Here is a 23,888-nt window from a genome sequence, read left to right on the forward strand (position 1 = left end):
TCCAAGCACTATGTTTGGCGAAAACCAAACACAGCACACCACCCAAAACATACCATATCATACTGTGAAGCATGGTGGTGACAACATTATGTTGTGGGTGTGTTTCTCTTCAGTGGGGACTGGGCAATTGGTCAGGACGAAGGGAAAATGGACGCTGAAAACAACGCAGTGGCTTAAGGATAAGAGAGTGAATGTCTTTAAGTGGCCAAGTCAGAGCCCTGACCTAAATATTCCCCAATCTAGGTGCACAAAACTGGTAGAGACATATCCAAACAGACTGATGGCTGTAATTAAAGCAAAAGGTAGCTCTATTAAGTATTAAATCAGGGGACTGATCACTTTTCCAAGCCTGTTATTTAAGTGTTTCCATTTTTATACATTTTCAGAAATGTTGCCTTTTTTCCCGCAGTAGTTGAATGTACACAGTAGCAAAATGTGTAAATTAAGCTGGAAAAGGATATTTTTGTTGGGTTTTGTCTGTGAGACAAAAAGTGACAATTTCAAGGGGTATGATGATTTTCTATAGGCACTGTACAATGTAAACTCCCCACCAAATTCCCAGAGAAAAATACTTAAGACGTGACCTCAGGACCCTCAATGGTAGCTCCAGCCCTGCATAGCCCCACCACAAGCACCATGTGTCCAGCAGTTGTAAGTCTCATGATGTAAATGATAAAGCTTCCCAAATGTTTTCATCTGACTTAATTCAATAACATTCATATTTGGCATATTAACTGGGAGTGAACAACAAACGCAGACTAATATGAAATGTGGACCTCACTTTGCTGTGTGCAGAACTGACTAGTGGGACTCGAGGATTTTGTGCAGGTGCTACCCATGACAGGTGAATTAATGAAATTTATGGGTGACATTAAAAAAAAAAAATGACAATAAAGTTGAATCTAATCTAATAAAGTGAAAGGGTGCCAGCAGAGGGCGTACTCCCAGCTATTAGGCAACAACAGTTCTCATTGTGTCAAACTCATTTGTAGAAAATTAGGAGTGTTTTCCAAGCTAGCAAGCTGTACCCCAGTGCCCAAACTGACAAGCCAGACACAAACTAGAAGAAGCCTCTCCCCAGCTCTGCTCACTGCAGCCTGGGCTCAGCTCACCTGCTACCCAAGTCTCTGATGCTATTTCTAAACAACATGTAAAAAGGAAGATGAGAACAATGCCTATCATCACACACCACGGTCAGATAGGTTCTTGAAGCTTTGTCCAAGCCTTGTCATCTTGCACTGTATAGTCATCTAATAGGAAGATGATTTATCTTTAGGATACAAGTGAGTATTTGCCTTGTTATACTTGTGACCCCAAATATGTGTGAGCCCCACCCATTACAGTATTGGATACAACACTGCTGCAGGCATACCTCTGGCCAAGCGGACATACAGTACACATGCACACAGGGACTTCAGATAAGGACTGTGAGGATTCAGGTCTTGGGGCAGAGGGTGCACATGGAGATTGGGCCTTCAGATTTGTGGAGCACATCCTGTATATGGATGTTGCACTGCAAATATTCATCTACAACACATTGTGTGCACATTGTGTTCCTGCAACAACGATTCATCTGCTGTTTAAGATCACAGGCTCTTGTCGAGCATCTTTGTAAAAATGTCTCATACCTGACAATGTTTGAAAGACGTATACAAATTCTGAGACAATTTTCTCATCCTCTAATAAAAGGGTTACTCAAGCAATATAGTATTGTATTTACACAAAGATACAAAATTTAAAAAGAATGGTCAAAATCGAAGCAGTAGTGGCACAGACCCCCATTTTGCAAATCAATAGCTTCTTTTCATTAGAAACTGTCAGGTAAATGCCAGTGTCCACAAATCCACACCTCGAGTTTGTAATGCAGGCTTTCTGTAATAATTTTGTAGTCTTCAAACCCAAGCTGAAGTAATCCTGATGACATCACTAAGACATCATCAAGGTTAGTTTTATTTTAGTAGTACTAACCATGACTAGTAAACTGAACTTCATCTGAGAAATTGGTGGAAGGCCCTTTTACAGATGTTCACCACGCTGGATTCATAAATTTTGCAATTAAACGTCTTCTTGTTTGTGCCGACATGCTTGGATGTACTTAAATTACACATAATGCATTTTGGACATCATCAGAACCCACACCTCAATTCGGCATTCACCCAAAACAGCTAGTGGCAGTCATTCCTAAAAATTACAACTCTCAAAGCAAGTTCTCCTGTCTCTCCCACAACCGTGTTCTCGCAAAACTGAATGTGGGTAGCGGGAAGAAAACAGGATTTAAGTGTTGCTTGATGGTTTGGAATTAGGTTACAGTTTGGAGGCGCCTCACGTCAAAGCTCATTTGTAAAAGAGCACATTAGTTACAGTATAAGGCGGCTGTTTCCTAAAGACCACTTGTAGCCAAAGTGTGTTATGCAAAGACTGGCTGCGTTTTGTAACGAGCGTGTTGAAGTAAGCTAGACAAACACCACACAACAGTCAGACTGCCACATACATCCACACTGAACTCTCAACGGTCAAAAGAACACTTTATGTGGAACAACTAGGCTACATACCTTACCAGTGTCTCCACCACGAGCGTTGTCTGTCTTTCAATTACCGGTTTTGTTTTGACCTCGTCTCGGGTTTTCGACGTCAGAGAGAAGAATTCTGGTTAACGTAGTAGGCTACTACGGGAGATGAAGGCTGCTCAATTTTAAGGTACTAACGTACCGGACTCGCACGATACTCTGATAAAGAGATTGCCTTTTTGTTTGCCCATCTATAAGGTCTGGGTATGTGAAATAATAATGTATACCTTGATTGTCGTTGTTTATGATAGATTGAAACTATTGGCCCATCCTGAAGGACGTTTCAATTCCTAAAATGCATCTCAAGGAGCGAGGACGCTTGCCGGAGGAGCAATGAGCGAGGATACACCGGTGTATCCTTTGCGGAAGTCTTTTCGGCACGTGTTGTAAATAAGAGGCGTGACACACAGCTGGAATATACAAACCACGGTGGGAGCGCGACTCTACAAGTGATCCTTTTGTATTCACAAGTTGTATTAATGATTTAAGATGATCAAATGCGCGGCCAAACTTTCTGCCCTTCGCCGTTTGTGCAGCGCCTCATAAGGTGCGCTGTTCTAACCGCATTCCTTAATGACAATTCACCTTGATATTAATTATGTTTTTTATCAGCTACACCCAATTCAACTGCTATAATTGTGACATGATGTTTACAAGTGCAAACAGCTGCCAACGTCACATTATATCAACAAGAACATTCTCTACTCAGCACTAATTTGCTGTATTTCATGTGGTCTAGACTATTCCCCATTATGTTGTCTACAAATATAATTCCAAAAGTAACAACAGTGACAACAGTTGCAGTTGGGGCTGTGGACTGCATTTGAGATTAAATTTACTTTGTCAGTGTGTTTGTGTGCAGGCCTATATGATATGCTGTAGCCACTCAATCACAGAGCCTATATAATATACTGTATATCACTCAATCATATAAATAATATACTGTATGACTTTATTTGTATAGTACTTTTCATACAAACATATGTAGTGCTTCACACACTAAAATATATAAAGGCTATATACTGTACGTGTGTGTTAAATAAAAGAAAACGACAATCCATACATTCTTCACACATTATGCCACGTTGTGAATTGAATTAAAAGTAAATATATAAATTGTCATGAACACTGTTATGACCAGCTGACAGAGATCATAAAATACAGCTGTAGGCTATAACAAAACATTGGACAGATGATGCCGCTGTGCCACATGTCGTATTTAATTGACGTCGCTTTAAAATGACGGCTCCGAAGCAAGGATATCTCATTTCGTTAAATGCCGGTTGCCTCGACTCCTCTCTCCTCGATTCTCTCCCTCGCTTCCTCCGCTTGAATCGCTGGTGGGAGGGACTACTACGCGAGGCGAGGAGAGAGGAGAGGAATCGAGGAGGTACAAACTGAGAAATGAGAAAGGCTTTGGGACGGCCTTCAAGATGGCGGACCAGAACGACTTCCGGTTCAAGCGAGGAGCGAGGAAATGACAAATAAGACTTCAAGTTCAAGTTCAATGTCTGTGTGTGTGTTCACTGTGTTCCAATCAAAAGAATGTGTTATCCATTTCCAATCTGGCAATTTAAAAATGTAAAAAAAATAAAACAAGGTTTGGGACTTTTTAGATGACGTGAGATAAATGTACTATATAAATCTCTTTAAATTTTAATAATTTGATCAGTGTTTCTTATATATTGTAGGCAAAACGTATGTGAAAATTATGTTAAATTAGTTGTAGCCTACATAAACTGCTCCTTTCTCTGAGTGGTTTTCTTCTAGTAAAGTATGACAAAATATGAAGACTCATCCCCCCAAAATGCACCACAGAGCTCCACAGGAAGTCATTCCTGCCTGTGGCCATCACACTAGGGTCTACATGACCCTAAGTCATCAAACTGGACATTGATCATTAACATCTCTGCAATACTTGACATAATTGTGCAATATTCTGTGTTAATACTCCTGTGCAATATTTTCTTTTCAGTTTAAAATTCCCTATTTATTGATATTTATTCATACTTCTATTACTGCTGTGCAGTATCCTCCGTCTCATTATAATCTTAATAAGCTACACTTAACTTGACAGTTCATGCACTATTACTTATACCGTATTATTATCAACCACTAAACCCACTTTGTACTTCACACACTATACTTATACCCACTTGGTACTTAATTTATCTGACCTGTATTATAGTGTATTATATTTTTTGCTTAGTACTTCTATTCCTGTGTGCACTGACGTGACAGTGAGCTGCTGTAACAAAAGAGTTTCCCCTCGGGGATTGATAAAGTATTTCTGATTCTGATTTTGAAGGTTCACAAGGTTATTTTAGGGGATGGGGTGAAAGGAGGAGGATGGGGGAGGAGGAGGGGGAGATGATCAAATGGTGACAGAGAGGACAATCAGGTACTGCTGTCTAATGATCCTCTTGCTTCCTCACCTGCATGAGAAAAAGGCAGGAGCATAGAGCTGATTTGGGGAAGCAGTCATTTTGAAGGTGGCTTTTCACAGCTGAGATGAAACAGACACCAAAACACAGATTCACTCGGCACATCTGCATATTATTATGCAAATTATTTTCCACGTTTAGAGAGAAAGAGTTTTACCCCTATCACTGTGAATGTGTCTGAGGTTGTCACAGTAATATGAAGGCACCGTGGGGAAGAAATCAGAGGCTCTGCTGATGGTGATAAGTGACTTCTCACCAGAGGAAAAATCTTCCCCACATCAGCTACTCTGACAATGAGTTCTTCTATATTTTGCATATCCATCACTTACCAAAAGTGTGTGTGAACAGGTTACAGGGTTCCATTTGATCTATTACCTGGAAACTGCACACTTTGAGACAAAAATCATCTCTCTGGTGAAGCTATATTCCCCCCCCCAAAGTACAGAAAACCCCACTCTGTCTTCATTGAACATGTTTAAGCTGCCTTTTTCAGTTGTCCATGTCATGGGTGTCTGAACAAAACAGATATACTTTTATTTTTAATTGATACATTCAACATGGAATGAAGAAGGATAACAAGTGGTCGCCCTATAAATGTCCAGTATGTACCAGATGAGGAAACAATTAGTAGTGTCAAGTAAATGTAGAGCACTAAAAAGTACAATATTTTTCTCTGAAATGTAGTAGAGTACAAAATTGTTTGTCAAAATGGAAATAAAAAAAACTATACTTTAGTATAGTATTAGTAGTAAAAGTACTTACTTTGCACCTGTAGTAACCAGTAATCTGCGCTGAAATGAGCTTTAACATGCACTAACTCTACCATTCAACAGATTCTAATACAGTATTAGACAGAATGGACTTCACCTTTCCATCAGCAGATGTCAGCATAAACTGCATCCCTCAGTATATCAACACTGCTGTTCTCCCACAGGAAAAAGGGAAGGTTCTCAGCTCAGATAAATGCCCACCACTACTCCTCAAGCTCCGACTCTTCTGAGGTACACACTTTGTAAATATTGGGGTGGGGCTAGATAACTGCTGACCTTGATCAGCTCATTGCACCAGCTTATCAGCTTGAGGTGGGAAAATCCTTGAGGGATATGGAGAGGAGAGCACGATCATATAGCTTATTCAACATGTTTTAGCACAGCTTGTGGCAAATACCGCCACACATACTGTATGTAAGTATATACTTTTTCTTTTCTTTAACACACACACACACACACAATAAAAGAAAAAGTATGACATCCATACATTCTTGACACATTATGCCACGTTGTGAATTGAATTAAAAGTAAATATATAAGTTGTCATGAACACTGTTATGCTCATCTGACAGACTTTACTGCAATTGTCCAATAAATAACCAATGCATCAGAACTGAACTTTGACTCAGTGTGAATAATTTTTCTTTAGCAGTTACTGTTAAGTGATATGTAGCCAGAGAATAATGGCTACTTTGCACATAAATTCCACTGTATTAATCATCTTAATGGACATGTGAGATGTGGTTTTTGATATTTAATATGTAATCTCACAAATGTAACAAATAGAAAAACAAACTTTGTACCAATGAATTAATGATACTTTTTAGGTGCAAGGTTTTGAGGTCATACAAAGTGGATTTTTCCACAACAAACAATAAATCTACTTTTCACAAGGTATTCATCATTTTGCAACAGCCAGTGTTGCAAAGCACCTGTGGTTGAAAGATTTAATCGTATGCTGAAAACTCAAATGTGGAGGTATTTTATGGCTAAAAACACCTGTAGAAACATAGAAGTCTTACAGGATTTGCTAGACGGCTACAATAACGGTAATAAAAATTACACCTATGCAAGTGACGTCAGAGAACGCCTCTCACATATTTGAAAACTTGTACGGTACATTTCCCATCCGCGACAAAGATGTGATAAAGATGAATTTCAAGGAGGGAGATCTGGTGAGAATATCCAAACTGAGAGGAGTGTTTGATAAAAAATATGAACAGAGTTACACAGACGAGTTGTTTGCGGTGGCTGAATGCATACGTCATCAAACCCTTGTGTACAAACTTATGACGGTGAACCTATCCAAGGTACGTTTTACAAAGCAGAGTTGCAGAAAGTGAAGGTTGCTAAAGACAAAGCAATTCAAGTGGAAGAAATTGTGGATGAGCGCGTCTTCAGGGGTAAAAAACAGATGATTATGATGTTTGATGATGTTTGTTGGAAAAACTGGCTGGAGAACTTCAACAGTTGGGTCAAGGCTAGTGACCTGAAAACTTGCCCCAAAAGCTGTCCAGCTGTTTGTCGGTGTCCAGCAAAATGCCCTGATTAGGTTGATAATCCCTGATGGACACCATGGACTGTAATGTCTGTAATTTCTCCTCACAAGTCGCATGTAACACTTCAAAGGTGGTACCCGTCAGAGGACAGAGGTTGAAAACAAGACGGACAACCGTGGTAAAAACAACCTAGAAACTCCCACACATATTTCACCCCTTTCGAGCCGTCTACAAAGTACCAACCCAGCTGTTTTTCCCCCGCATGCGTGTTGAATGAAGACACCCACTCTAGCCAGTGAATACCGGCGGTTGAATACGTTTTGAATTGGTGTCTGTAATCATCGGGTGATGGTATCACTAGGCTTTTAGGAGGTAGGAAGTTGGTGACAAACACTTTCATGCACGAGGAAGTGATGGTGGAGCAGCTGAAAGGGTCTAAGCCCATCTCTTTGACATACCCATTCCTGAAAAGTGTACAACCCATGGCGAGAATGTCGACGTTGTTTTTGACAATAACGCAGAGCCTCCTTCTGAAAATCAAAAGTACCCCAGCGTACCGTCTCGTACCGTCTGTAAAACTTTTTTTGTTCTACCGTCATCAACTGCTCCTCGCCGTAAGACTGAGGAGACAGGTAGGAGCCTATGGGGCTCAAAGCTACAACCGTGAGGAAAATAGCCCTTGATTTTGGCATGTCAGCTAAACGCATGGAAAGAAACCCTTCTCGATCATGGCGTTAAGATGGAGGTAGCTGTCAAAATCTTTCACATTGTGTGCATTGTGTTTTTGTACAAAGGTCTCCTGAAATGCAGGAGAAACTTAATGGCACAATCCACACCCCGAACATTCCACCTTACACCATTCAACGTTTTTGTGCATACCAAAAAGGGGACGTGAATGACATTTTCGTTGATGAATGTTTCGAAATCACAGAACACCAATTTTTCCATATGTTTTGTTTCTGGCAGTGACATTTGTATGTAACACTGGTGCACCTCAGTCTCATCTGTAGAGTCAGAGGACCATTTCTCCCCACAGATTTTACATTTCATTGGCTGGTATTTGTGTCATTTACCGTTGCCATTCATTGCTGTGTAGTACAGTCTTGTGCATTTTTTTTACATTTTTTATACAGCTCACAATTACTCTCTGTAGGCTCTTTGTGTTTGCTCAAACAGAAAGGTGATCGACACGTCCGGTTACAGTCGGTGCAGATGCTGGGCCAGAACTCCGCCTGAGTACTGGGGGGGTCAAAGCAAACAAAGCAATGAGCTCTGTATCAGTGACTCAGCACATAGGTGTAGCCCATGTAACAGTACTCGCACACGTATGGTAATCCTTAAAAAGCTTTCAGATTTTTAACACTACTCACAGACCCAGAAGAATTCTTTAACCTCATGTTTTCTGAAAAATTTAAAGTCAAGTACTTCTCCTTCGTCAATGACAAAGTGGCTTTGGTACAGTGGTCTTACAGAGACCGTTGTATCCCGCCACCAAACAAGGTAGATAATGTTTTTATAGCCGCTTTCACCACAGCCTACGGGCATCTGATGTTGTACAGTTATTTGGAACACCTGCAAGACAGAGTCCTTTACATCAATACAGACAGCCTCATCTATGTCACAAAAGAGGGAGAGACACGGCTCAAGCTGGGTAATTACCTGGGAGATTTGGCGGATGAGTTAAGGGAAGATAGCATCAAAGAATTTGTGGCTGTGGGTCCAAAAGTTATGCTTACCAAACTTGAAACAACATGGTTGTTTTACATTTAAAAGGCATTACGCAGACACTTAGAGCACTAATAAAATTGATGGGGTATCTTTAGAAAGTACGCTACATTACTCTTGCAAAAAGCACATACATATGAAACACATAAGGGTATGCCGGATCAGCTGCCAGTGTGTGTTGAATATGCTGCGGCTGGTGGCGGCGCAAACAAGACAAAATAATGGGCAGAAAAACAGTGATAGTTTAGGGAAAAGACAATTTCGTTCTGACACGTTTCAGCTCTTATTTTGAAATGCTTATTGACATGACATCACATAGCAAGCAATGCCCCTGATTGGCTGACTACATTTGTGGATGTGTTGACACCCTCCGTGGTAAAACAGTGTCAAATGTCTAATATTAAACCAAAAACATCATATATAGTAGTAAAACACTAACAGGAACCATTTTACTGCACAATGAGTACTTTTATTTTTGATACTTTTAAGTACATTTTGCTGAACCTTTACTTAAGTAAGGTTTTGAATGCAGGACTTTTACTTATAGTGGAGTATTTTCATAGTGTGTTATTAATACTTTTACTTAAGTAGAAGATCTGAATACTTCTTCCAACACTGTACCCTGTGGTAGTGGACCCAAACTATGAGAACAAAATAAACAAAATCATACAGTATTGAATATTTGGCTGCAAATACTTTCCACTGAAAGAGGTCTACAACAAATCACTAGACCTTAGCAGACATGGCCCTGCTCCCTTAACATTTTGACGGTATTCTACTATTGCTTTGGCTCAATTTTCACAACAGTTTCAATATGCAAAAAGACAAACCAATTTCCTAAATTCTTACCCTTGTGCCCAAAATGCTGTCTTTGCATACCAAGCGCAAAAGCCTAATTCACATGCAGTCTTCAGAATACAGCCACCTCATTTTAGCATCATGATCATCAGTAGACACATAGTCAAGTCAGTTTTAGCCCAATATCACAAATCTGCCTCAAGGGGCTTTACAATCTGTACAGCATAAAACACCCTCTATCCTAGGTCCCTGAACTCTTTTCTGAAAAACTCCACAAAATCCATTTAACAGGGAAAAAAATGGAAGAAACCTCAGGAAGAGCAAAAGAGGAGGAATAATAATAATGATAATAATAAAACTTTATTTATAGAGCACTTATCAAAACAAGAAGTACAAAGTGCTTCACAACAAGAGAACTAAAATATCACAGTGAATGACGAAATATAAAGAAATAAAATACATAAAATACACAAAAGCAATAAAATAAACAGCCAGTTTAGGTAAAATCAGGATATGCTTTCAGATAAAAATGTGTTTTGAGAAGAGACTTAAACGAAGACACTGACTCAGACAACCTAATTTCTTCGGGCAAGTTGTTCCAGAGCCTCGGGACCCTGATAGCAAAAGCTCTGTCCCCCTTAGTTTTCATCTTGGACTCAGGAACAGACAGGAGACCTTTGCCTGAAGATCTCAAACTACGTGAAGGTTCATAAGGGATTACAAGGTCCAAAATATAGTCTGGAGCCAGTACATGAAGAGCCTTAAAAGTAATCAACAAGATCTTAAAATCAATCCTAAAACAAACAGGGAGCCAATGTAAAGAGGCTAAAACAGGTGTTATGTGGTTGTACTTCTTGGTTCTGGTTAATAGCCTAGCAGCTGGGTTCTGAACAGTCTGCAGTCGTGTCAAAGTTTTTTGAGACAAGTGAACAGGCTGTTACAATAATCAAGGCGTGAGGAGATAAAAGCATGTACAACAGTTTCTGCATCACTAAGATTTAAAATAGATCGGATTTTTGCAATGTTTCTGAGGTGATGAAAACATGATTGGACAAGCTTAGTGATATGTTGCTCAAAACATAAATTGTCATCAAACACGACACCAAGATTTCTTACAACAGGCTTGATATATTGTGACAGGTTACCAGTAGGTGGCAGTATTTGTTTAGTGATGTGTTGGGGCCCAATAACAAGGATTTCAGTTTTGTTTGAGTTGAGCTGAAGAAAATGTATCGACATCCAATTTTTTATGTCAGACAGGCAGTCCTGCAGAGAACTTAGCATACTAAGGTCAGTGGGCTTGACAGGAAGGTACAACTGTGTGTCATCCGCATAACAATGAAAAGAAATACCATGTCTGCAGATTACGTCACCCAAAGGAAGTATGTATAAGGAGAACAGTATTGGTCCCAGAATTGAACCTTGAATCCCTCTCCCAGGACGACAGACATGCGATAAATGGTGTATGTACAGAATAGACCAACTGTAGCGTAATCGTGCTACCGTGAGATCCTCTTGGCCCTGAGACATCACGCTGAGACCACGTTTTCAGTTTATTCTTTCTTTTTGTCCACACACTCTTTCTCTCTGCATCCGTCGTTCCTCCAACCACCTCTCCTTCTCTCTTCCCCCTTGTGTCCAGCATGCTACTGTATTTAAGGAGAGAATAATTAGTTAACCGGGTTCAGCAGTGCCAATTATCTCTCCTTGGTGCTGCTCACCTGAGCAACTCCCCCACCTCTCTCTCTGCAGCTGACACCTACCCATACCCTCCTCCACATCAACATAGTAAAATGACTGTATGGGCACTCAGGATGACAAAATAATAGATTGTACATATATGACGAATATGGATCCGGAAGGACATCAACCAACTTCCAGGTGCTGCCAAAAAGACCCGAGCCACATGACCTCCTCTCCACCATGGACACCTGGAAAGAGGACAGGCTCACAAGAACACAGCTCAAGCACACCATTCACACGGTTAGGAGAAAGGAAACAAACACACAGAGGGGGAGAGAGACAATGACAACATGCACACAAGGGAGAAACGTTGACTTATTGAGCATATTGTTTTTTTTAAATAACCTTCAAAGAACCTTTAGGGAACGTTCCATGAAGGTTATTTAAAGGGTTTAAAACATAACTACAGTGGATTATTATTTTTTATGATTTCAAAATAATTTATTATTTTTATATTTATATACTGTTATTTATATTTACAACAACTTTCATAATGACATATGTGATGCCCACTAAAGTGTTATCACATTTGTGGTAGTTTCTGTAATGTTATAATGAATGTTTTTGAATATTTATTCAGGGGTAATTAACCTGGTTCCACCATCCATGCACTAAAATATGTTAAATAGAGGTCAGGAGTAATTGCGGAGTTCGCCAGCAGGGGATAGTGTGGCGCTTATTGTGCTCCACGGGGCTTTACGTCAGTTTTGTCCGCTTCGCGGTTTTCCTCTTTCTGCTGAGCGAGATGAAAACCGGACGCAGAGTTTGCCCTGTCTCATTTATTTCTCCTGTTTCCAGGTTGGTGGAATAGTAAATGAAGCTAAGTACTTGAAGTGTAATATGTTGACATTTCGCTGCATGTTTTAATGTCCGCTAATAAGATTGTGTTAGGAATAAGTGCACATATATGTACATATAGCAGTACCCGCATTTTCGCGCCTGCTAACGTCTCCTGTTGCTACCAAAGTCACGTCGGACAGAGTTTTATTTTTAGCTCCTTGAACATTTTTGTAAAGTCTTAATACTTTTGAAATGTATATTGTGTAAGATGTTAAAAGCAAATGTTAAAAACTGAGTTTATGTAAGGGTTAAAAGCTAATGTTAAAAACAAATGTGATATTCTAAAATGGTTAAAAATCTGTCTGCTCAGGCATTTTGGGAAGAGTAAAAAAGACTTTAGCTGGAAATGGAAAATGCATTTAGTAAGCAAATGTAAATGGTAACATAAGCAATGTTTTATATGTAAGGGATAACATAAGATATGTTTTATTTTGAGGTGAAAAGAGACAACAAGGTTGGTTACAAGGTAACTGTGGTTATTGTCATTTTGATTTATTTAATCACACAAAACTTATAACTCAGAATTTGCTGAAAGATGGAAAAAAAAAAGACAAATTGTATTTTATTTTGAAGTTGCGTTTATTTCATATTGAACATTGAGTGTTGTAACAGAGGAGGATTTAAATTGTGAATGGCTAATAAATCCTCTCTCCTCTTTCTGCTGAGCGAGATGAAAACCGGACGCAGAGTTTGCCCTGTCTCATTTATTTCTCCTGTTTCCAGAGAGAGCATATAAGCTGTTTACATGGTGCCAGACAGTACCTGTAACACATACTATCTGGAACATGTATTTTTCATATATTGAATGAATTGTATTGTGTAGCAGAATCGTGCTACCGTGAGTTCCCTTGGCCCTGAGACACACGCTGAGACCACGTTTTCAGTGTATTTTTTCTTTATTTCTTTTTTGTCCACACAATCTTTCTCGCTGCATCCGCCGTTCCTCCAACCGCCTCTGCTTCGTCCTCCCTTGTGTCCAGCATGCTACTGTATTTAAGGAGAGAATAATTAGTTAACCCTGGTTCAGCTGTGGCAAATTATCTCTCCTTGATGCTGCTCACCTGAGCAACTCCACCACCTCTCCCTCTGCAGCTGACAGCTACCCATACCCACCTCCACATGTTGAATGAACATTAAAACAAGAGAATTACCTTTTTTTAGTTTTTAATTACAAATGAAGTACTATCACATTTCCAATGATTAAAAACCTTTTTTTTTTCTTGAGCGTGAGTAGGATTGTTTTATCATCAGTCATTCACATCACGAGTTATTTTGAACAGGCACGTTTGCGGTAACCTACTTTGACTGACAGGACCACTTTAGCGCTTGTGCAGAACGGATCGGGTAGCCGGTACGGATTGGACACTGAGGATTTACCCTTTTATGGGCCGTTTTTTTGTGTGCCAGGGGTAATATCAATGAACTAACAGAGAGGAAAACTTAGCTGTCAAACGTATGTTCCATCTTGTTGAAAAATCCATTCAGTTATATTGTAGAATAAATGTGGAGAAACTGACGGTACGTGTGACGTCATGATGTAGCATTGCTGTACCATAGGTCATCACTATGCACACGGCAGGTGTAGTGGTATGGAAGGCCATTTGCGCAAGTAATGTCTTAGATATTTCTTATTTAGACAACATTAAAATGCATGTTATCATGTAGATTTTTGTCGTGTTAACACACTATATTTTTACGCATTAACACAACAAAAATTGACGCGTTAACACGTCGGCACTCCCTAAATGTGCGGTTGCAATTGCACAAAAGACTCCGCAGAGCCATCACCAAACTAGCTTTCGAGCTCTACTTCAATCTGAATCTTCGCCATCCCCCGCTGAAAGTTTAGATTGGCTTCTTCTGAACCTCAACACTGGCTTACGATTAATACACGCAATTTCCGGTGTATGTAGGTTCCTGTAACAGGTGCGTGTATGCCCACATCAGTAATTTATGCACAACTTGGGTTCCTGTAAAGAGTGCGTTGACGCCCATATCAGTAATTTATGCACAACGTGCTCCCTTGCGTTGTGGTTCCACATCATTGATGTGGAATCTTCTTCCTCATGAATATGTACGAGAGCCTTCATTCAGGATCTCTCATTGGCCACAATCAGAAAAAACACGTTAAGACATCAATTTTTGTTGTGTTAACGTGTACGTGTTAATACTACAAAGTCTATGTGTTAATACTCATTGTAGTCTAAACAAGAAATATCTAAGACATTCCAGGTAATTTACATGTTATGTTGTTTTTACAGAGTTGGCACAGACATAGGCGCCTGAGCAACAGAGCAAGTGGAGTAAATGCATCCCCATTATTCAGTTAGAGAAAGCAAAGGTTTTGTTTTGCTACCCCACTTTTTGTCTTTGTCACATTTTTGGACCACACGAGTCTTACTGTTTACAAAGGTAAGAAATATAACTGCCATCATGGACTGAAAATAGAACATAGGAAAATGCTAGCGTATGAATGATTGAACCTGCATGGCCCACTGACTGCAGCCAAACTTCAAATAAGCTAAAAGTAGGATTGTAATATCGAAATTCAGAACTGATTTGTGATCAGATGGATTCAGCTGTGGAGATGGGACGTTTGCGAAGGAGCCAAATCAGAGTCGGTTCTTTAAAGTGTAACATGGCTATTAATATTTGGCATTGGCCCCGTTGATTTTATTATTTGGGATGTAGTCGAGGGTAGACGCACATAAATGCAGTTTACCCACCTTTTTCAAATGCAACATAGGGTTTACTGACCTTTTTATATTACCATTAATTACCAGTGAATCAACAAAGATGTTCACTCAGAGGTGCATATCACCCACAATGCATTGCAGTTATGCAGTTGGTGCAAGAAAATACATCCATGGTTAGGTGGCAGTAACGTACATAAAACTCCTGCCTAGTTAGCAAATAGTTTTATTAAGAAAATCTCATTGAGAGCTTGATATTTTACTGAAAAATGTCATATAACTAATTGCAGTTAAAATGTACTTGGATTGTTGTACTGTTCAGTTCAATGTGATTTCTTTATTCCCAACATTATTTGTAAACGCAGGGAAAATTTGCTGTTTTGTAAGATATCATAAACCCGTAACAATAATAGTATGATAATTATGATACAGAACAGAAATTTCTAAATCAGAAACTGATGCAGCTAATTGCAAACTGCCTACATATTGTAATTATCCACAGAAGACGCCTTCGACTCAAAGAAATTAGTCTGCAGGTATTTCTGATGATTTGTAAAATGCAGTATAGCGCTGAGCCTACAACTGGTGGTCGATCCATGATAGTTTGGGCTGAAAGTATACAAGGGCAGGTGCGTTCCATTTAAATCCTCTGCTCACCAAGTGGCCTCTGTGCGACATATACTGTTACGTCATACCAAGGGCTGAGGGGAAGTGAATGAGGGAAAGTGGAACTACTAATGAAATGCAGCCAGAGACTTGGGACAACCTTCAAGATGGCGGACCAGAACGACTTCTAGTTCAAGCGAGAAGCAAGGAAATGACAAATACATGCACCCAGGGATTTAACGAAATGAGATATCCTTGCTTCGGAGCTGTCATTTTAAAGCAACGTCAATTAAATACGTGTGGCACAGCTGCATCATCTGTCCATTGTTTTGTTATAACCTACCTCTGTATTTTATGATCTCTGTCAAATGATCATAACAGTGTTCATGACAACTTTATCGTAGAAAAGGTTTCAGTCGTAGTCATCTGGACACTGTTTTCAGAATCAAATTGAATTGATTCTGAAAACAGTGTCCAGATGACTACGACTGAAACCTTTTCTACGATAGAACACTCCTGGACGAATGAGGGACTACACCGTTTCATGACAACTTATATATTTACTTTCAATTTAATTCACAATGTGGCATAATGTGACAAGAATGTATGGATGTCATACTTTTTCTTTTATTTAACACACATACAGTATATATAAGTAAAATTTATCTCAAATGCAGCCCACAGCCCCAATTGCAACTGTCTTCACAGGACTATACTCTTGGAATGATATTTGTAGACAACATAATGGGCAATAGACTATAGACAAAATGAAATACAGCAAATTAGTGCTGCGAAGAAAATTTTCTTGTTGATATAATGTGACGTTAGCAGCTGTTTGCACTTATAAACATCATGTCACGATTATAGCAGTTAAATTGAGTGTAGCCGATAAAATCATAATTAATATCAAGGTGAAATGTGACGTTTTTGACAGGCGTCACACACGGTGGTCAGCTGTTCACCCAAAGAGATCAGGCTGGATAACAATTTGTAAAAAAGAAATAAAGAAAAATAGCCATGAATTCAAAAAAATATCTAATTCTAGATTGCGATCAAACAAAATTATGCATCCGCTTCCTTTCCTTGCTGTTTTCCTCAAGCCTTTGACCTCAAAGAAAGCATCACAATGTCAAAGAAAGATGTCAAAAAGAAGAAAACATAGCCAACTCAGAAGATCCAATTAAACCACAGAAATAAATGTGTTGCTAGTCTGTGGATTGAACTGACAAGTGACATCTGGAAATTATATATATTAAATATTCTCATCAAAACTTGAGACATCAAAGGCTTAACTGAGGAGTAAAAAGGCAAACTTTTGTTGAACATTTTGATATTATCTTTCAAGGGGCCATAAGATTAATAAAAGCCAATGCTAGATAAAATGAGTTTCTTGAAAATTCCCCTTAACACCCAATCCAGTTAGTTGGCAAGAGAAGCAGAGATAGATACTCCAAATTGACAGGTTGACTTCAGATTTAAGTGCCTGTTTGGCACTAATGTGCAAAAGGTAACCTGCAGGATTTTATTGTCCCCTGGTGCTCAAGCCAGCTAAAATCCATTGTTTGGCAGTGTACATAGGCAGTGGTGGAGGAAGTACTTAGATCCTTTACTCAAGTAAAAGTGGTGAAACAACATAACACACAATGGAATTAAATACTGTTTTTATTGCCATACACTGGAAATAAGTAAATCCTTACAAGTTAGCATTAACCTGCTATGTACTGTAGATGGTGTGGGACAGGATGGTTACAGGAAGTACAACACTATCACTGACAATAAATAAAGACATTACTACTGGACAACCCAATAAAACAACGACAATAATTCCCAGGCCCAAATTCACTGAAGGTGTACAAAAGGAGGTTCACTCTCGGGTCATACAGAGACTTTGGAATAGAAAAATATACACCAACCCTGGTATACTGGTAAATTTTCCTTATGGCCCAAACAAAATTGCAATGAAAACATGAAAAAGGGTCCTCACATTGTAGCTCCCTTAAGTGCAATTTATTGGCACATCCACAAGTGACATTTCGAGCTAATGCTCTTCTTACATATATACATATAATACAAAAATATATATAAGATCTTCACAGCACACAAGAATAACATCAGGCCAGTAACCGTCATATCTTCCATATGGCTATATATGTTTTTGTATTATATGTATATCTGTGTTTTTCTTATGTGGGCTTTAAGTTTCACTGGTATCATCATGTGACTATCAGATGACCAGAGCACGTGTATTTAAAGATGGCGTCTCTGTATGTATAACTAAGTCTGAAGAAGAGCATTAGCTTGAAACGTCACTAGTGGATGTGCCAATAAATTGCACTTAAGGGAGTTACAGTGTGCAGACCATTTTTCATGTTTTCATTGCTGTCTTCTATTATTCCAGCACCTGCCTTAAACGCTATTTGGATGTGCGCGACTATTCATGGTTTGTTAAACAGAATTGCAAAAATTTCAAATATCAAACAGCTGAGGCAGGAAGAAGAAAAACGGCGTCTTAGTGAATCTGGGCCTGAGAATAACAATAGCGCATCTTTGTCTGTCTCATCCACACAGCAGTGCCACAGAGCTTCAGTCATATTCACTGTCTTTGTTTGACTTCTGCCCTGCAAACGGACGTCTGTTCCTCTGAACCTGGAGCTGAAAACAAACAACAGGGGGAATCAATCAGGATGATACATACAGAATATCAATATTTTCAGGTTCTGCCTCATGTTATTAAAAAAAAAAAAAACAACTATCATCTTTAGTATGATTTCTAAAAACATACTTTTTAGCCTACCTTTTATTCATAGGTTTCCATCTGCTGATATGTTAACATTTGCTGCATTTTGTCTGTTGATTCATGTCACAGTTTCAAGCGAGCATAAGCTGAACTTTGACTATCATCACGGGACTTTGATGATTTGGAAAGTGAATTCATTTATTTTACCGTTGTGGAAAATATACAATAATAATAATAATAAACCGTTTTTTTACTGTTATAAAAGAGTAATAAAATAAATACAGTGCATGAAAAATAGAAAAGGGGGATAGCAGACAGTAATATGTACACATTTAACAAAAAGGCCAAACTACACAAATATCTGTAAAAGCTCGGTTCTTTAAACTTTATCAATTGTTCACTCATGAGCTGCAGGTCAGAGTGACATGAAACTGACATAGCAAGGACTTACTTAGTGAAATATTTACCAGGTCAGACCCTGGTTACGTCTTTATGGTGTTATGTTTTAAAGAAACTACAGCAATCTAAGCTTGTGTTAATGAAGACTCCAATACCCTTGCTTGGTGATCGAGATCATTTTACTTTTACCTTGGCTCCCTCCAGCATGTGTGGGTCTTTCTGAAGTGCATTGTTCAGCCCTTCCTCTGTTGTGAATCCGATCCAGCAGAAGCCTCTGTGGAAGCCTGTTTCTTTATCCTGGTGCAACACACAGCACACAGTCAAACACACAAACACAAGCAATTCATGCAAGACTTTGCAGGTTTGGCAAGAATAAAACCCAAACATGGTGTTCACTGGGATGGATAACTCTGGAAGTTTTAAGTCTCTGTATGTTGATTTTATACCATACAGAAAAAAGGGAATAAATAGTATATTCACAGTAGAGTCATTCGGACATTCTAATGCTGTGACGACTTACAAATGGTAGAAGACACTTCTTCACTGGGCCAAACTGTCCAAAGTACTCCCTCATCTCCTCTGTAAAGCAAAACATTTCATGTTCTCGATCACTAACGTTTAGTTTCACTCCAACTTCTGACTCAACAAATAATGTCTTCATGCCTTAACTACTAGGAGTGCTACAGCATTATTAACGCTTATTTGTACACTGAGTTGCCAGTTTATTAGGTACACATAGTTAAACCTAATGTAGTCTAATACAACAGTGCTGCAATAAATCCTACCTTCATGAAGGTAACAATGTTCAGTTTTTCTTTAAACTGTTTTAGAGAGGCGTTGATTCCACTGTATGATCATTTTAGAGACTACAATTTGAATACAGTTCAACACCACCACAAACTGCATAAACTGGCAACTGAGTGTACGTTGCTTGGTGTTTTAGATGCATATCGAATTGAAAAGCGTCTCTCTGTGATTCAAGAAAGCTCTGGTAAGTTTGTCTTTTAATGACATTTTTCACTAGACACGATTTCCTCACATGGAGAGGCTGCCGCATTGGAACCGAGGTGACGGTGTGACAGCGATGGCAAAGCTGCATAACGTTGCAGTATAGAACGATATACAAAATAAATTGTGGCTACAGACGCATAACTCGCTGCCATTAAATATGAATAATAATTTGAACAGTTTTATCGACTTACTGCCGGCTATCGTCCATGGTATTTTAGACACGAAGACCTCGAAAACTTTCTTGGACGGCGCCGCCATGTTTCGCCCTTGGTATATCTTTTTCTTCTTCTTCTGATGTTTTATGGCGGTTGGCAAACAGCTTTTGGTGCATTACCGCCACCCTCTGAAATGGAATGTGGTTTAGAATGGCCATATGTCTACCCTATATTCTTCTTCTAAGTCCTGTCTTTTCCAAAAAACTTAATATTGCCCTGTACCTGCCAGATGAATCTCACTATTACTCCTGTTTCCGTAATTCTGAAGATAGTTTGAGCTATCTCCAGCATAATGTCCTGTCTTGCTTCTGATTGTAAACTCTTGAAACTGGTTAACACACTACTAGAATCTGAACCTATTAACACTTTGCCTAGTTTGACGCTTTCTGTCCACTCAAGGGCTAAAAGAATAGCCAACATTTCCCTTGTAAATACTGAAATGTTGTAACTCAAAATGTCTAACTCTTTTATTTGACACTACATTTAAATCTGGTATTATGAATGCAACTCCTACTCTTTTACTGTCTACTTTTGATGCATCACTGAATATTTTAATATACTCAGAGTAATTTCCCTCTATATGTCTGTTAACTTGGTTCCTATCTATATTTTTCTCTCTCCTCCATTCCAAAAGATGCAGGTCTACCACTAGCTCTCCTAATAATCAAGGTGGGACAACGGAGAACGGTACCGTGGGGTTTAACATTAAAGTATACCCCTGTCCCTATTCGAAGTTCTTGATCTGTCGTTTTTCTTTCTCTTGGCATGGTTTTAATACCTTCTGAGTAGGGTGATTTTCCTTGTGGCCCTTTAAGTTTGCCCAATATGTTAGTGCTAATTAGGTTCTTCTGATTTCCAATGGCATTTAATTCATTTCCACTTGCAAGGCTGATACTGGGGTAGTTTTTATGGCCCCACAGTAGAGTCTCAAGGCCTGACATTGAATTGTATCTAACTTCTTTATTAATGTTTTTGATGCAGACTGGTAAACTATGCTGCCATAGTCTAGCACTGCCCTGATTAACCCAATATATACAGTTTTCAAAGAAATCCTTCTTGCTCCCCGCTCTCTACCCCTCTTAACACCTTAAAATATTCAGTACCTTTTTACACTTTTCAACAATTTTTCCAATATGAGTAGACCAAGTAAGATTCTTGTCGAACCAGATGCCTAGATACAAGAAACATTCTACCCTCTAAATTTTCTCCATAAAGTTTAAGTTTAATCTGATACAGAATTTTCTTTTTTGTGAAAAATACTGCCTTTGTCTTTTCCACTGAAAATCGAAAACCCCACTCCATTGCCCAACCCTCTACTTTCCTTATTGCCTCTTGCATTTTCCTGACTACGTATTCTATATTCCTTTCCTTTTTCCACATAACTCATCTGCAAATAATGCTACACCAATAGATTATCATATCATAACTGAGAACAGAACTGGACTGATTATACTCCCTTGAGGTGTTCCATTTTCCACTAAATACTTGGTACTATATTCTTTCCCTACTCTTACTGATATCAACCTAGCTGTTAAGAAGTTTTTAAGCCATCTACACATTCTCCCTCTTATTCCCATTTGATGTAACTTGATTATTACCCCTTCCTTCCACAACATGTCTCAACATCAAAAAATACAGCTACTAAACTCTCTTTATTAATTTGAGCTTTCCTAATTTCATTTTCTAAACACAGAGCAGGGTCAATTGTACTTCTTCCTGTTCTAAATCCACTTTGGTAATTCTGTAACAGATCTTTTGTCTCTATATGAAACCTTAACCTTTCGTTTATCATTTTTTCCATAGTTTTTCCTACATGTGACGTCAATACAATTGTCTATAACTTTCTGCTAAGCCTGGATCCTTACCTGGCTTACATATGGGGACAATAACTGACTCTTTCCATTGACTTGGTAAGCATCCCTTTTCCCATACCTTATTATATAATCTTAATAATATTCCTTTACTCCTATCACTTAAGTTTCCTAGCATACAATAACTTATTTGGTCTCTTCCTGGCGTTGTTTTCCCAGACTTTCTTAATGCATTATTTAGTTCTCTTATTGTAAACAACATATTTATTGCACTTCCGTCTTCCTTATCATCCTGCAGTGCTTCTACATTTTTTTTTATTGTTCTATCTCTCTGTATCTTTTCCTCATTACTAAAATTTTCGGTACTATGTACTTTAACAAATGTCCTTGCTAGTAACTCTGCTTTATCCTTACCTTCTATTACTACTTTCCCCCCATCTTTCATTATCGGCTATCCATATTCTTTTCTATTTTAGGACATCCTCTTAATCATACCCCCATACTCTGTCTAATGTTGAAGTCCTTCCTAGTGAGTCACAATACCCTTTCCAAAAATCCCTTTTAACTCTCTTTACTGTACTCATAACTACTGCCTGCTTTCTTTTATAGTCAATAAGATTCTGAAAATTATGTGTTTTCTTCAAGACTTTAAATTCCTTATTTTGATTTTTAATTGCAGATGTGCATTCTTGTGTCCACCACGGAACTATATTTTTCCTTTTATGAATGCTTCTTTTTGGTATTGACTCTTTTGCTGCTCCTAGAATAATACAGTTTATTTCTGCATTGAGGTCCTCAATTTCTGGTTATATTTACCTCCTTTAACTTCCCTTCAGTTATTGCTCTATACTTGTTCCAATTTGCTTCTTCCAATTTCTTCAAATAGTGCTTCCTTTAAATACTTCCCAACTACGTTCCGTGACCAAAGACTGTGATACCAACATAAGATCTATTGCAGACTCTACCTTTCACCAAATTTACCCTTGTGACTGATCCATCATTTAAACACACCAGTTCCTTTTCGTCCATTAGCTCCTCTAAGATTGCTCCATTTAAATCTACTTGTTCACCCCATACTGTGCTGTGCGCATTGAAATCTCCACACCAGATGACATTACCTCTCCAATGTTCCAGTATTGATTCTAGTTTTTTGCATGGGTAATAGAAGTTTAATATTCTTATACTTTTTTTTGCACCATATTTGCATTGTAATAGTAATAACATTATGGTCTGATATGAGACACTGTCTCTGAGGTCCCTTCTCCATGACTAAGGTCAGCATGTATCTTTTCCCACGATAAATCTTTCATATTTAGGAATTTAGCCGCTGCCTTAACTATGATTTTGATTTTTTCTGTCTTGGTTTTTGCTTGCTCTGAGCAGTTGATGACGTAGGCTAAAAACAGCACTAACCTGTCCATTGATATTCCTGTATTGTCCTTATATACCTGTGCTGTTCCTGCATTTGTTTCAGGATGACTTTGGTTGACTCCCTCTTCTCTTCTTTCACTGTTACACATCCTTACAGCCTCTGCATATGTTGCTTTCCATTCCGATCTTACTCTTTGAATCTCCACTGCCTGCTTCCTGACGGTGCACCCACCATATGCTGCTGTGTGGTTTCCACCGCAATTATAGCATTTAACTTGAGCACTGCTACCACATTCTCCATATGCATGTTCTCCTCCACATCTTTGTTTTCCTTTTCATACATTGGCCGTATGACCATACCACTGACACTTATAACATCTTATTGGAGGAGGAACATATTCTCTTACATTAAAGCTCATGTAGCCTACCATTACTTTTCCAGGAAGCACCTCATCATTGAACTGATGCAGCAACACCTTTGCCATTTCTATATCAATTGCCTTCCACAATCCAGTTGTCAAAGTTATTGGACTAATCGATGTTATCTCGCTCCCCACCTTAAATTTAAGAAGTACAGTGGGTACGGAAAGTATTCAGACCCCTTTAAATTTTTCACTCTTTGTTTCATTGCAGCCATTTGCTAAAATCAAAAAAGTTCA

At 38.8% G+C, this 23,888-nt stretch overlaps 2 protein-coding genes across 7 annotated transcripts in view; both read right to left on the minus strand.

Moving 5' to 3' along the window:
- The window catches only part of adck1 (aarF domain containing kinase 1), a 165,019-nt gene extending 160,905 nt beyond the window's left edge, over positions 1-4,114 (minus strand). For 2 of the 6 annotated variants that reach the window (XM_044166397.1, XM_044166398.1), the window contains exon 1: positions 2,553-3,465. The gene's annotated coding sequence lies outside the window, so the exon portion shown is untranslated. Of the gene's footprint in view, positions 1-2,552 lie in introns of all 6 variants that reach the window. The other 4 variants (XM_044166396.1, XM_044166395.1, XM_044166394.1 and 1 more) reach the window with 4 other exon arrangements.
- Positions 4,115-17,329: 13,215 nt separating this feature from the next.
- Positions 17,330-20,174, minus strand: LOC122861663 (SRA stem-loop interacting RNA binding protein). Its single transcript, XM_044166399.1, has 4 exons — positions 20,024-20,174; positions 19,342-19,400; positions 19,011-19,118; positions 17,330-18,337 (listed from the first exon to the last, which is right to left on the minus strand). The coding sequence occupies exons 1-4, from the start codon at positions 20,088-20,090 to the stop codon at positions 18,269-18,271; spliced, it is 303 nt and encodes a 100-aa protein (XP_044022334.1). The 5' UTR covers positions 20,091-20,174; the 3' UTR covers positions 17,330-18,268.
- Between the last annotated feature and the right edge of the window lie 3,714 nt (positions 20,175-23,888).

This window comes from Siniperca chuatsi, linkage group LG15 (assembly GCF_020085105.1).
Source record: "Siniperca chuatsi isolate FFG_IHB_CAS linkage group LG15, ASM2008510v1, whole genome shotgun sequence".
Taxonomy (NCBI): Eukaryota; Metazoa; Chordata; class Actinopteri; order Centrarchiformes; family Sinipercidae; genus Siniperca; species Siniperca chuatsi.

What these genes read in the sequence shown, in the direction of transcription:
- LOC122861663 (XM_044166399.1), bottom strand. Translation starts at nt 20,090, where the DNA reads ATGGCGGCGCCGTCCAAGAAAGTTTTCGAGGTCTTCGTGTCTAAAATA. An exon ending in AGAAGTGTCTTCTACCATTT is followed by an intron (nt 19,119 to 19,341) that starts GTAAGTCGTCAC and finishes GTGTTGCACCAG; the next exon opens with GATAAAGAAACAGGCTTCCA. An exon ending in ACATGCTGGAGGGAGCCAAG is followed by an intron (nt 18,338 to 19,010) that starts GTAAAAGTAAAA and finishes GTTTGTTTTCAG; the next exon opens with CTCCAGGTTCAGAGGAACAG.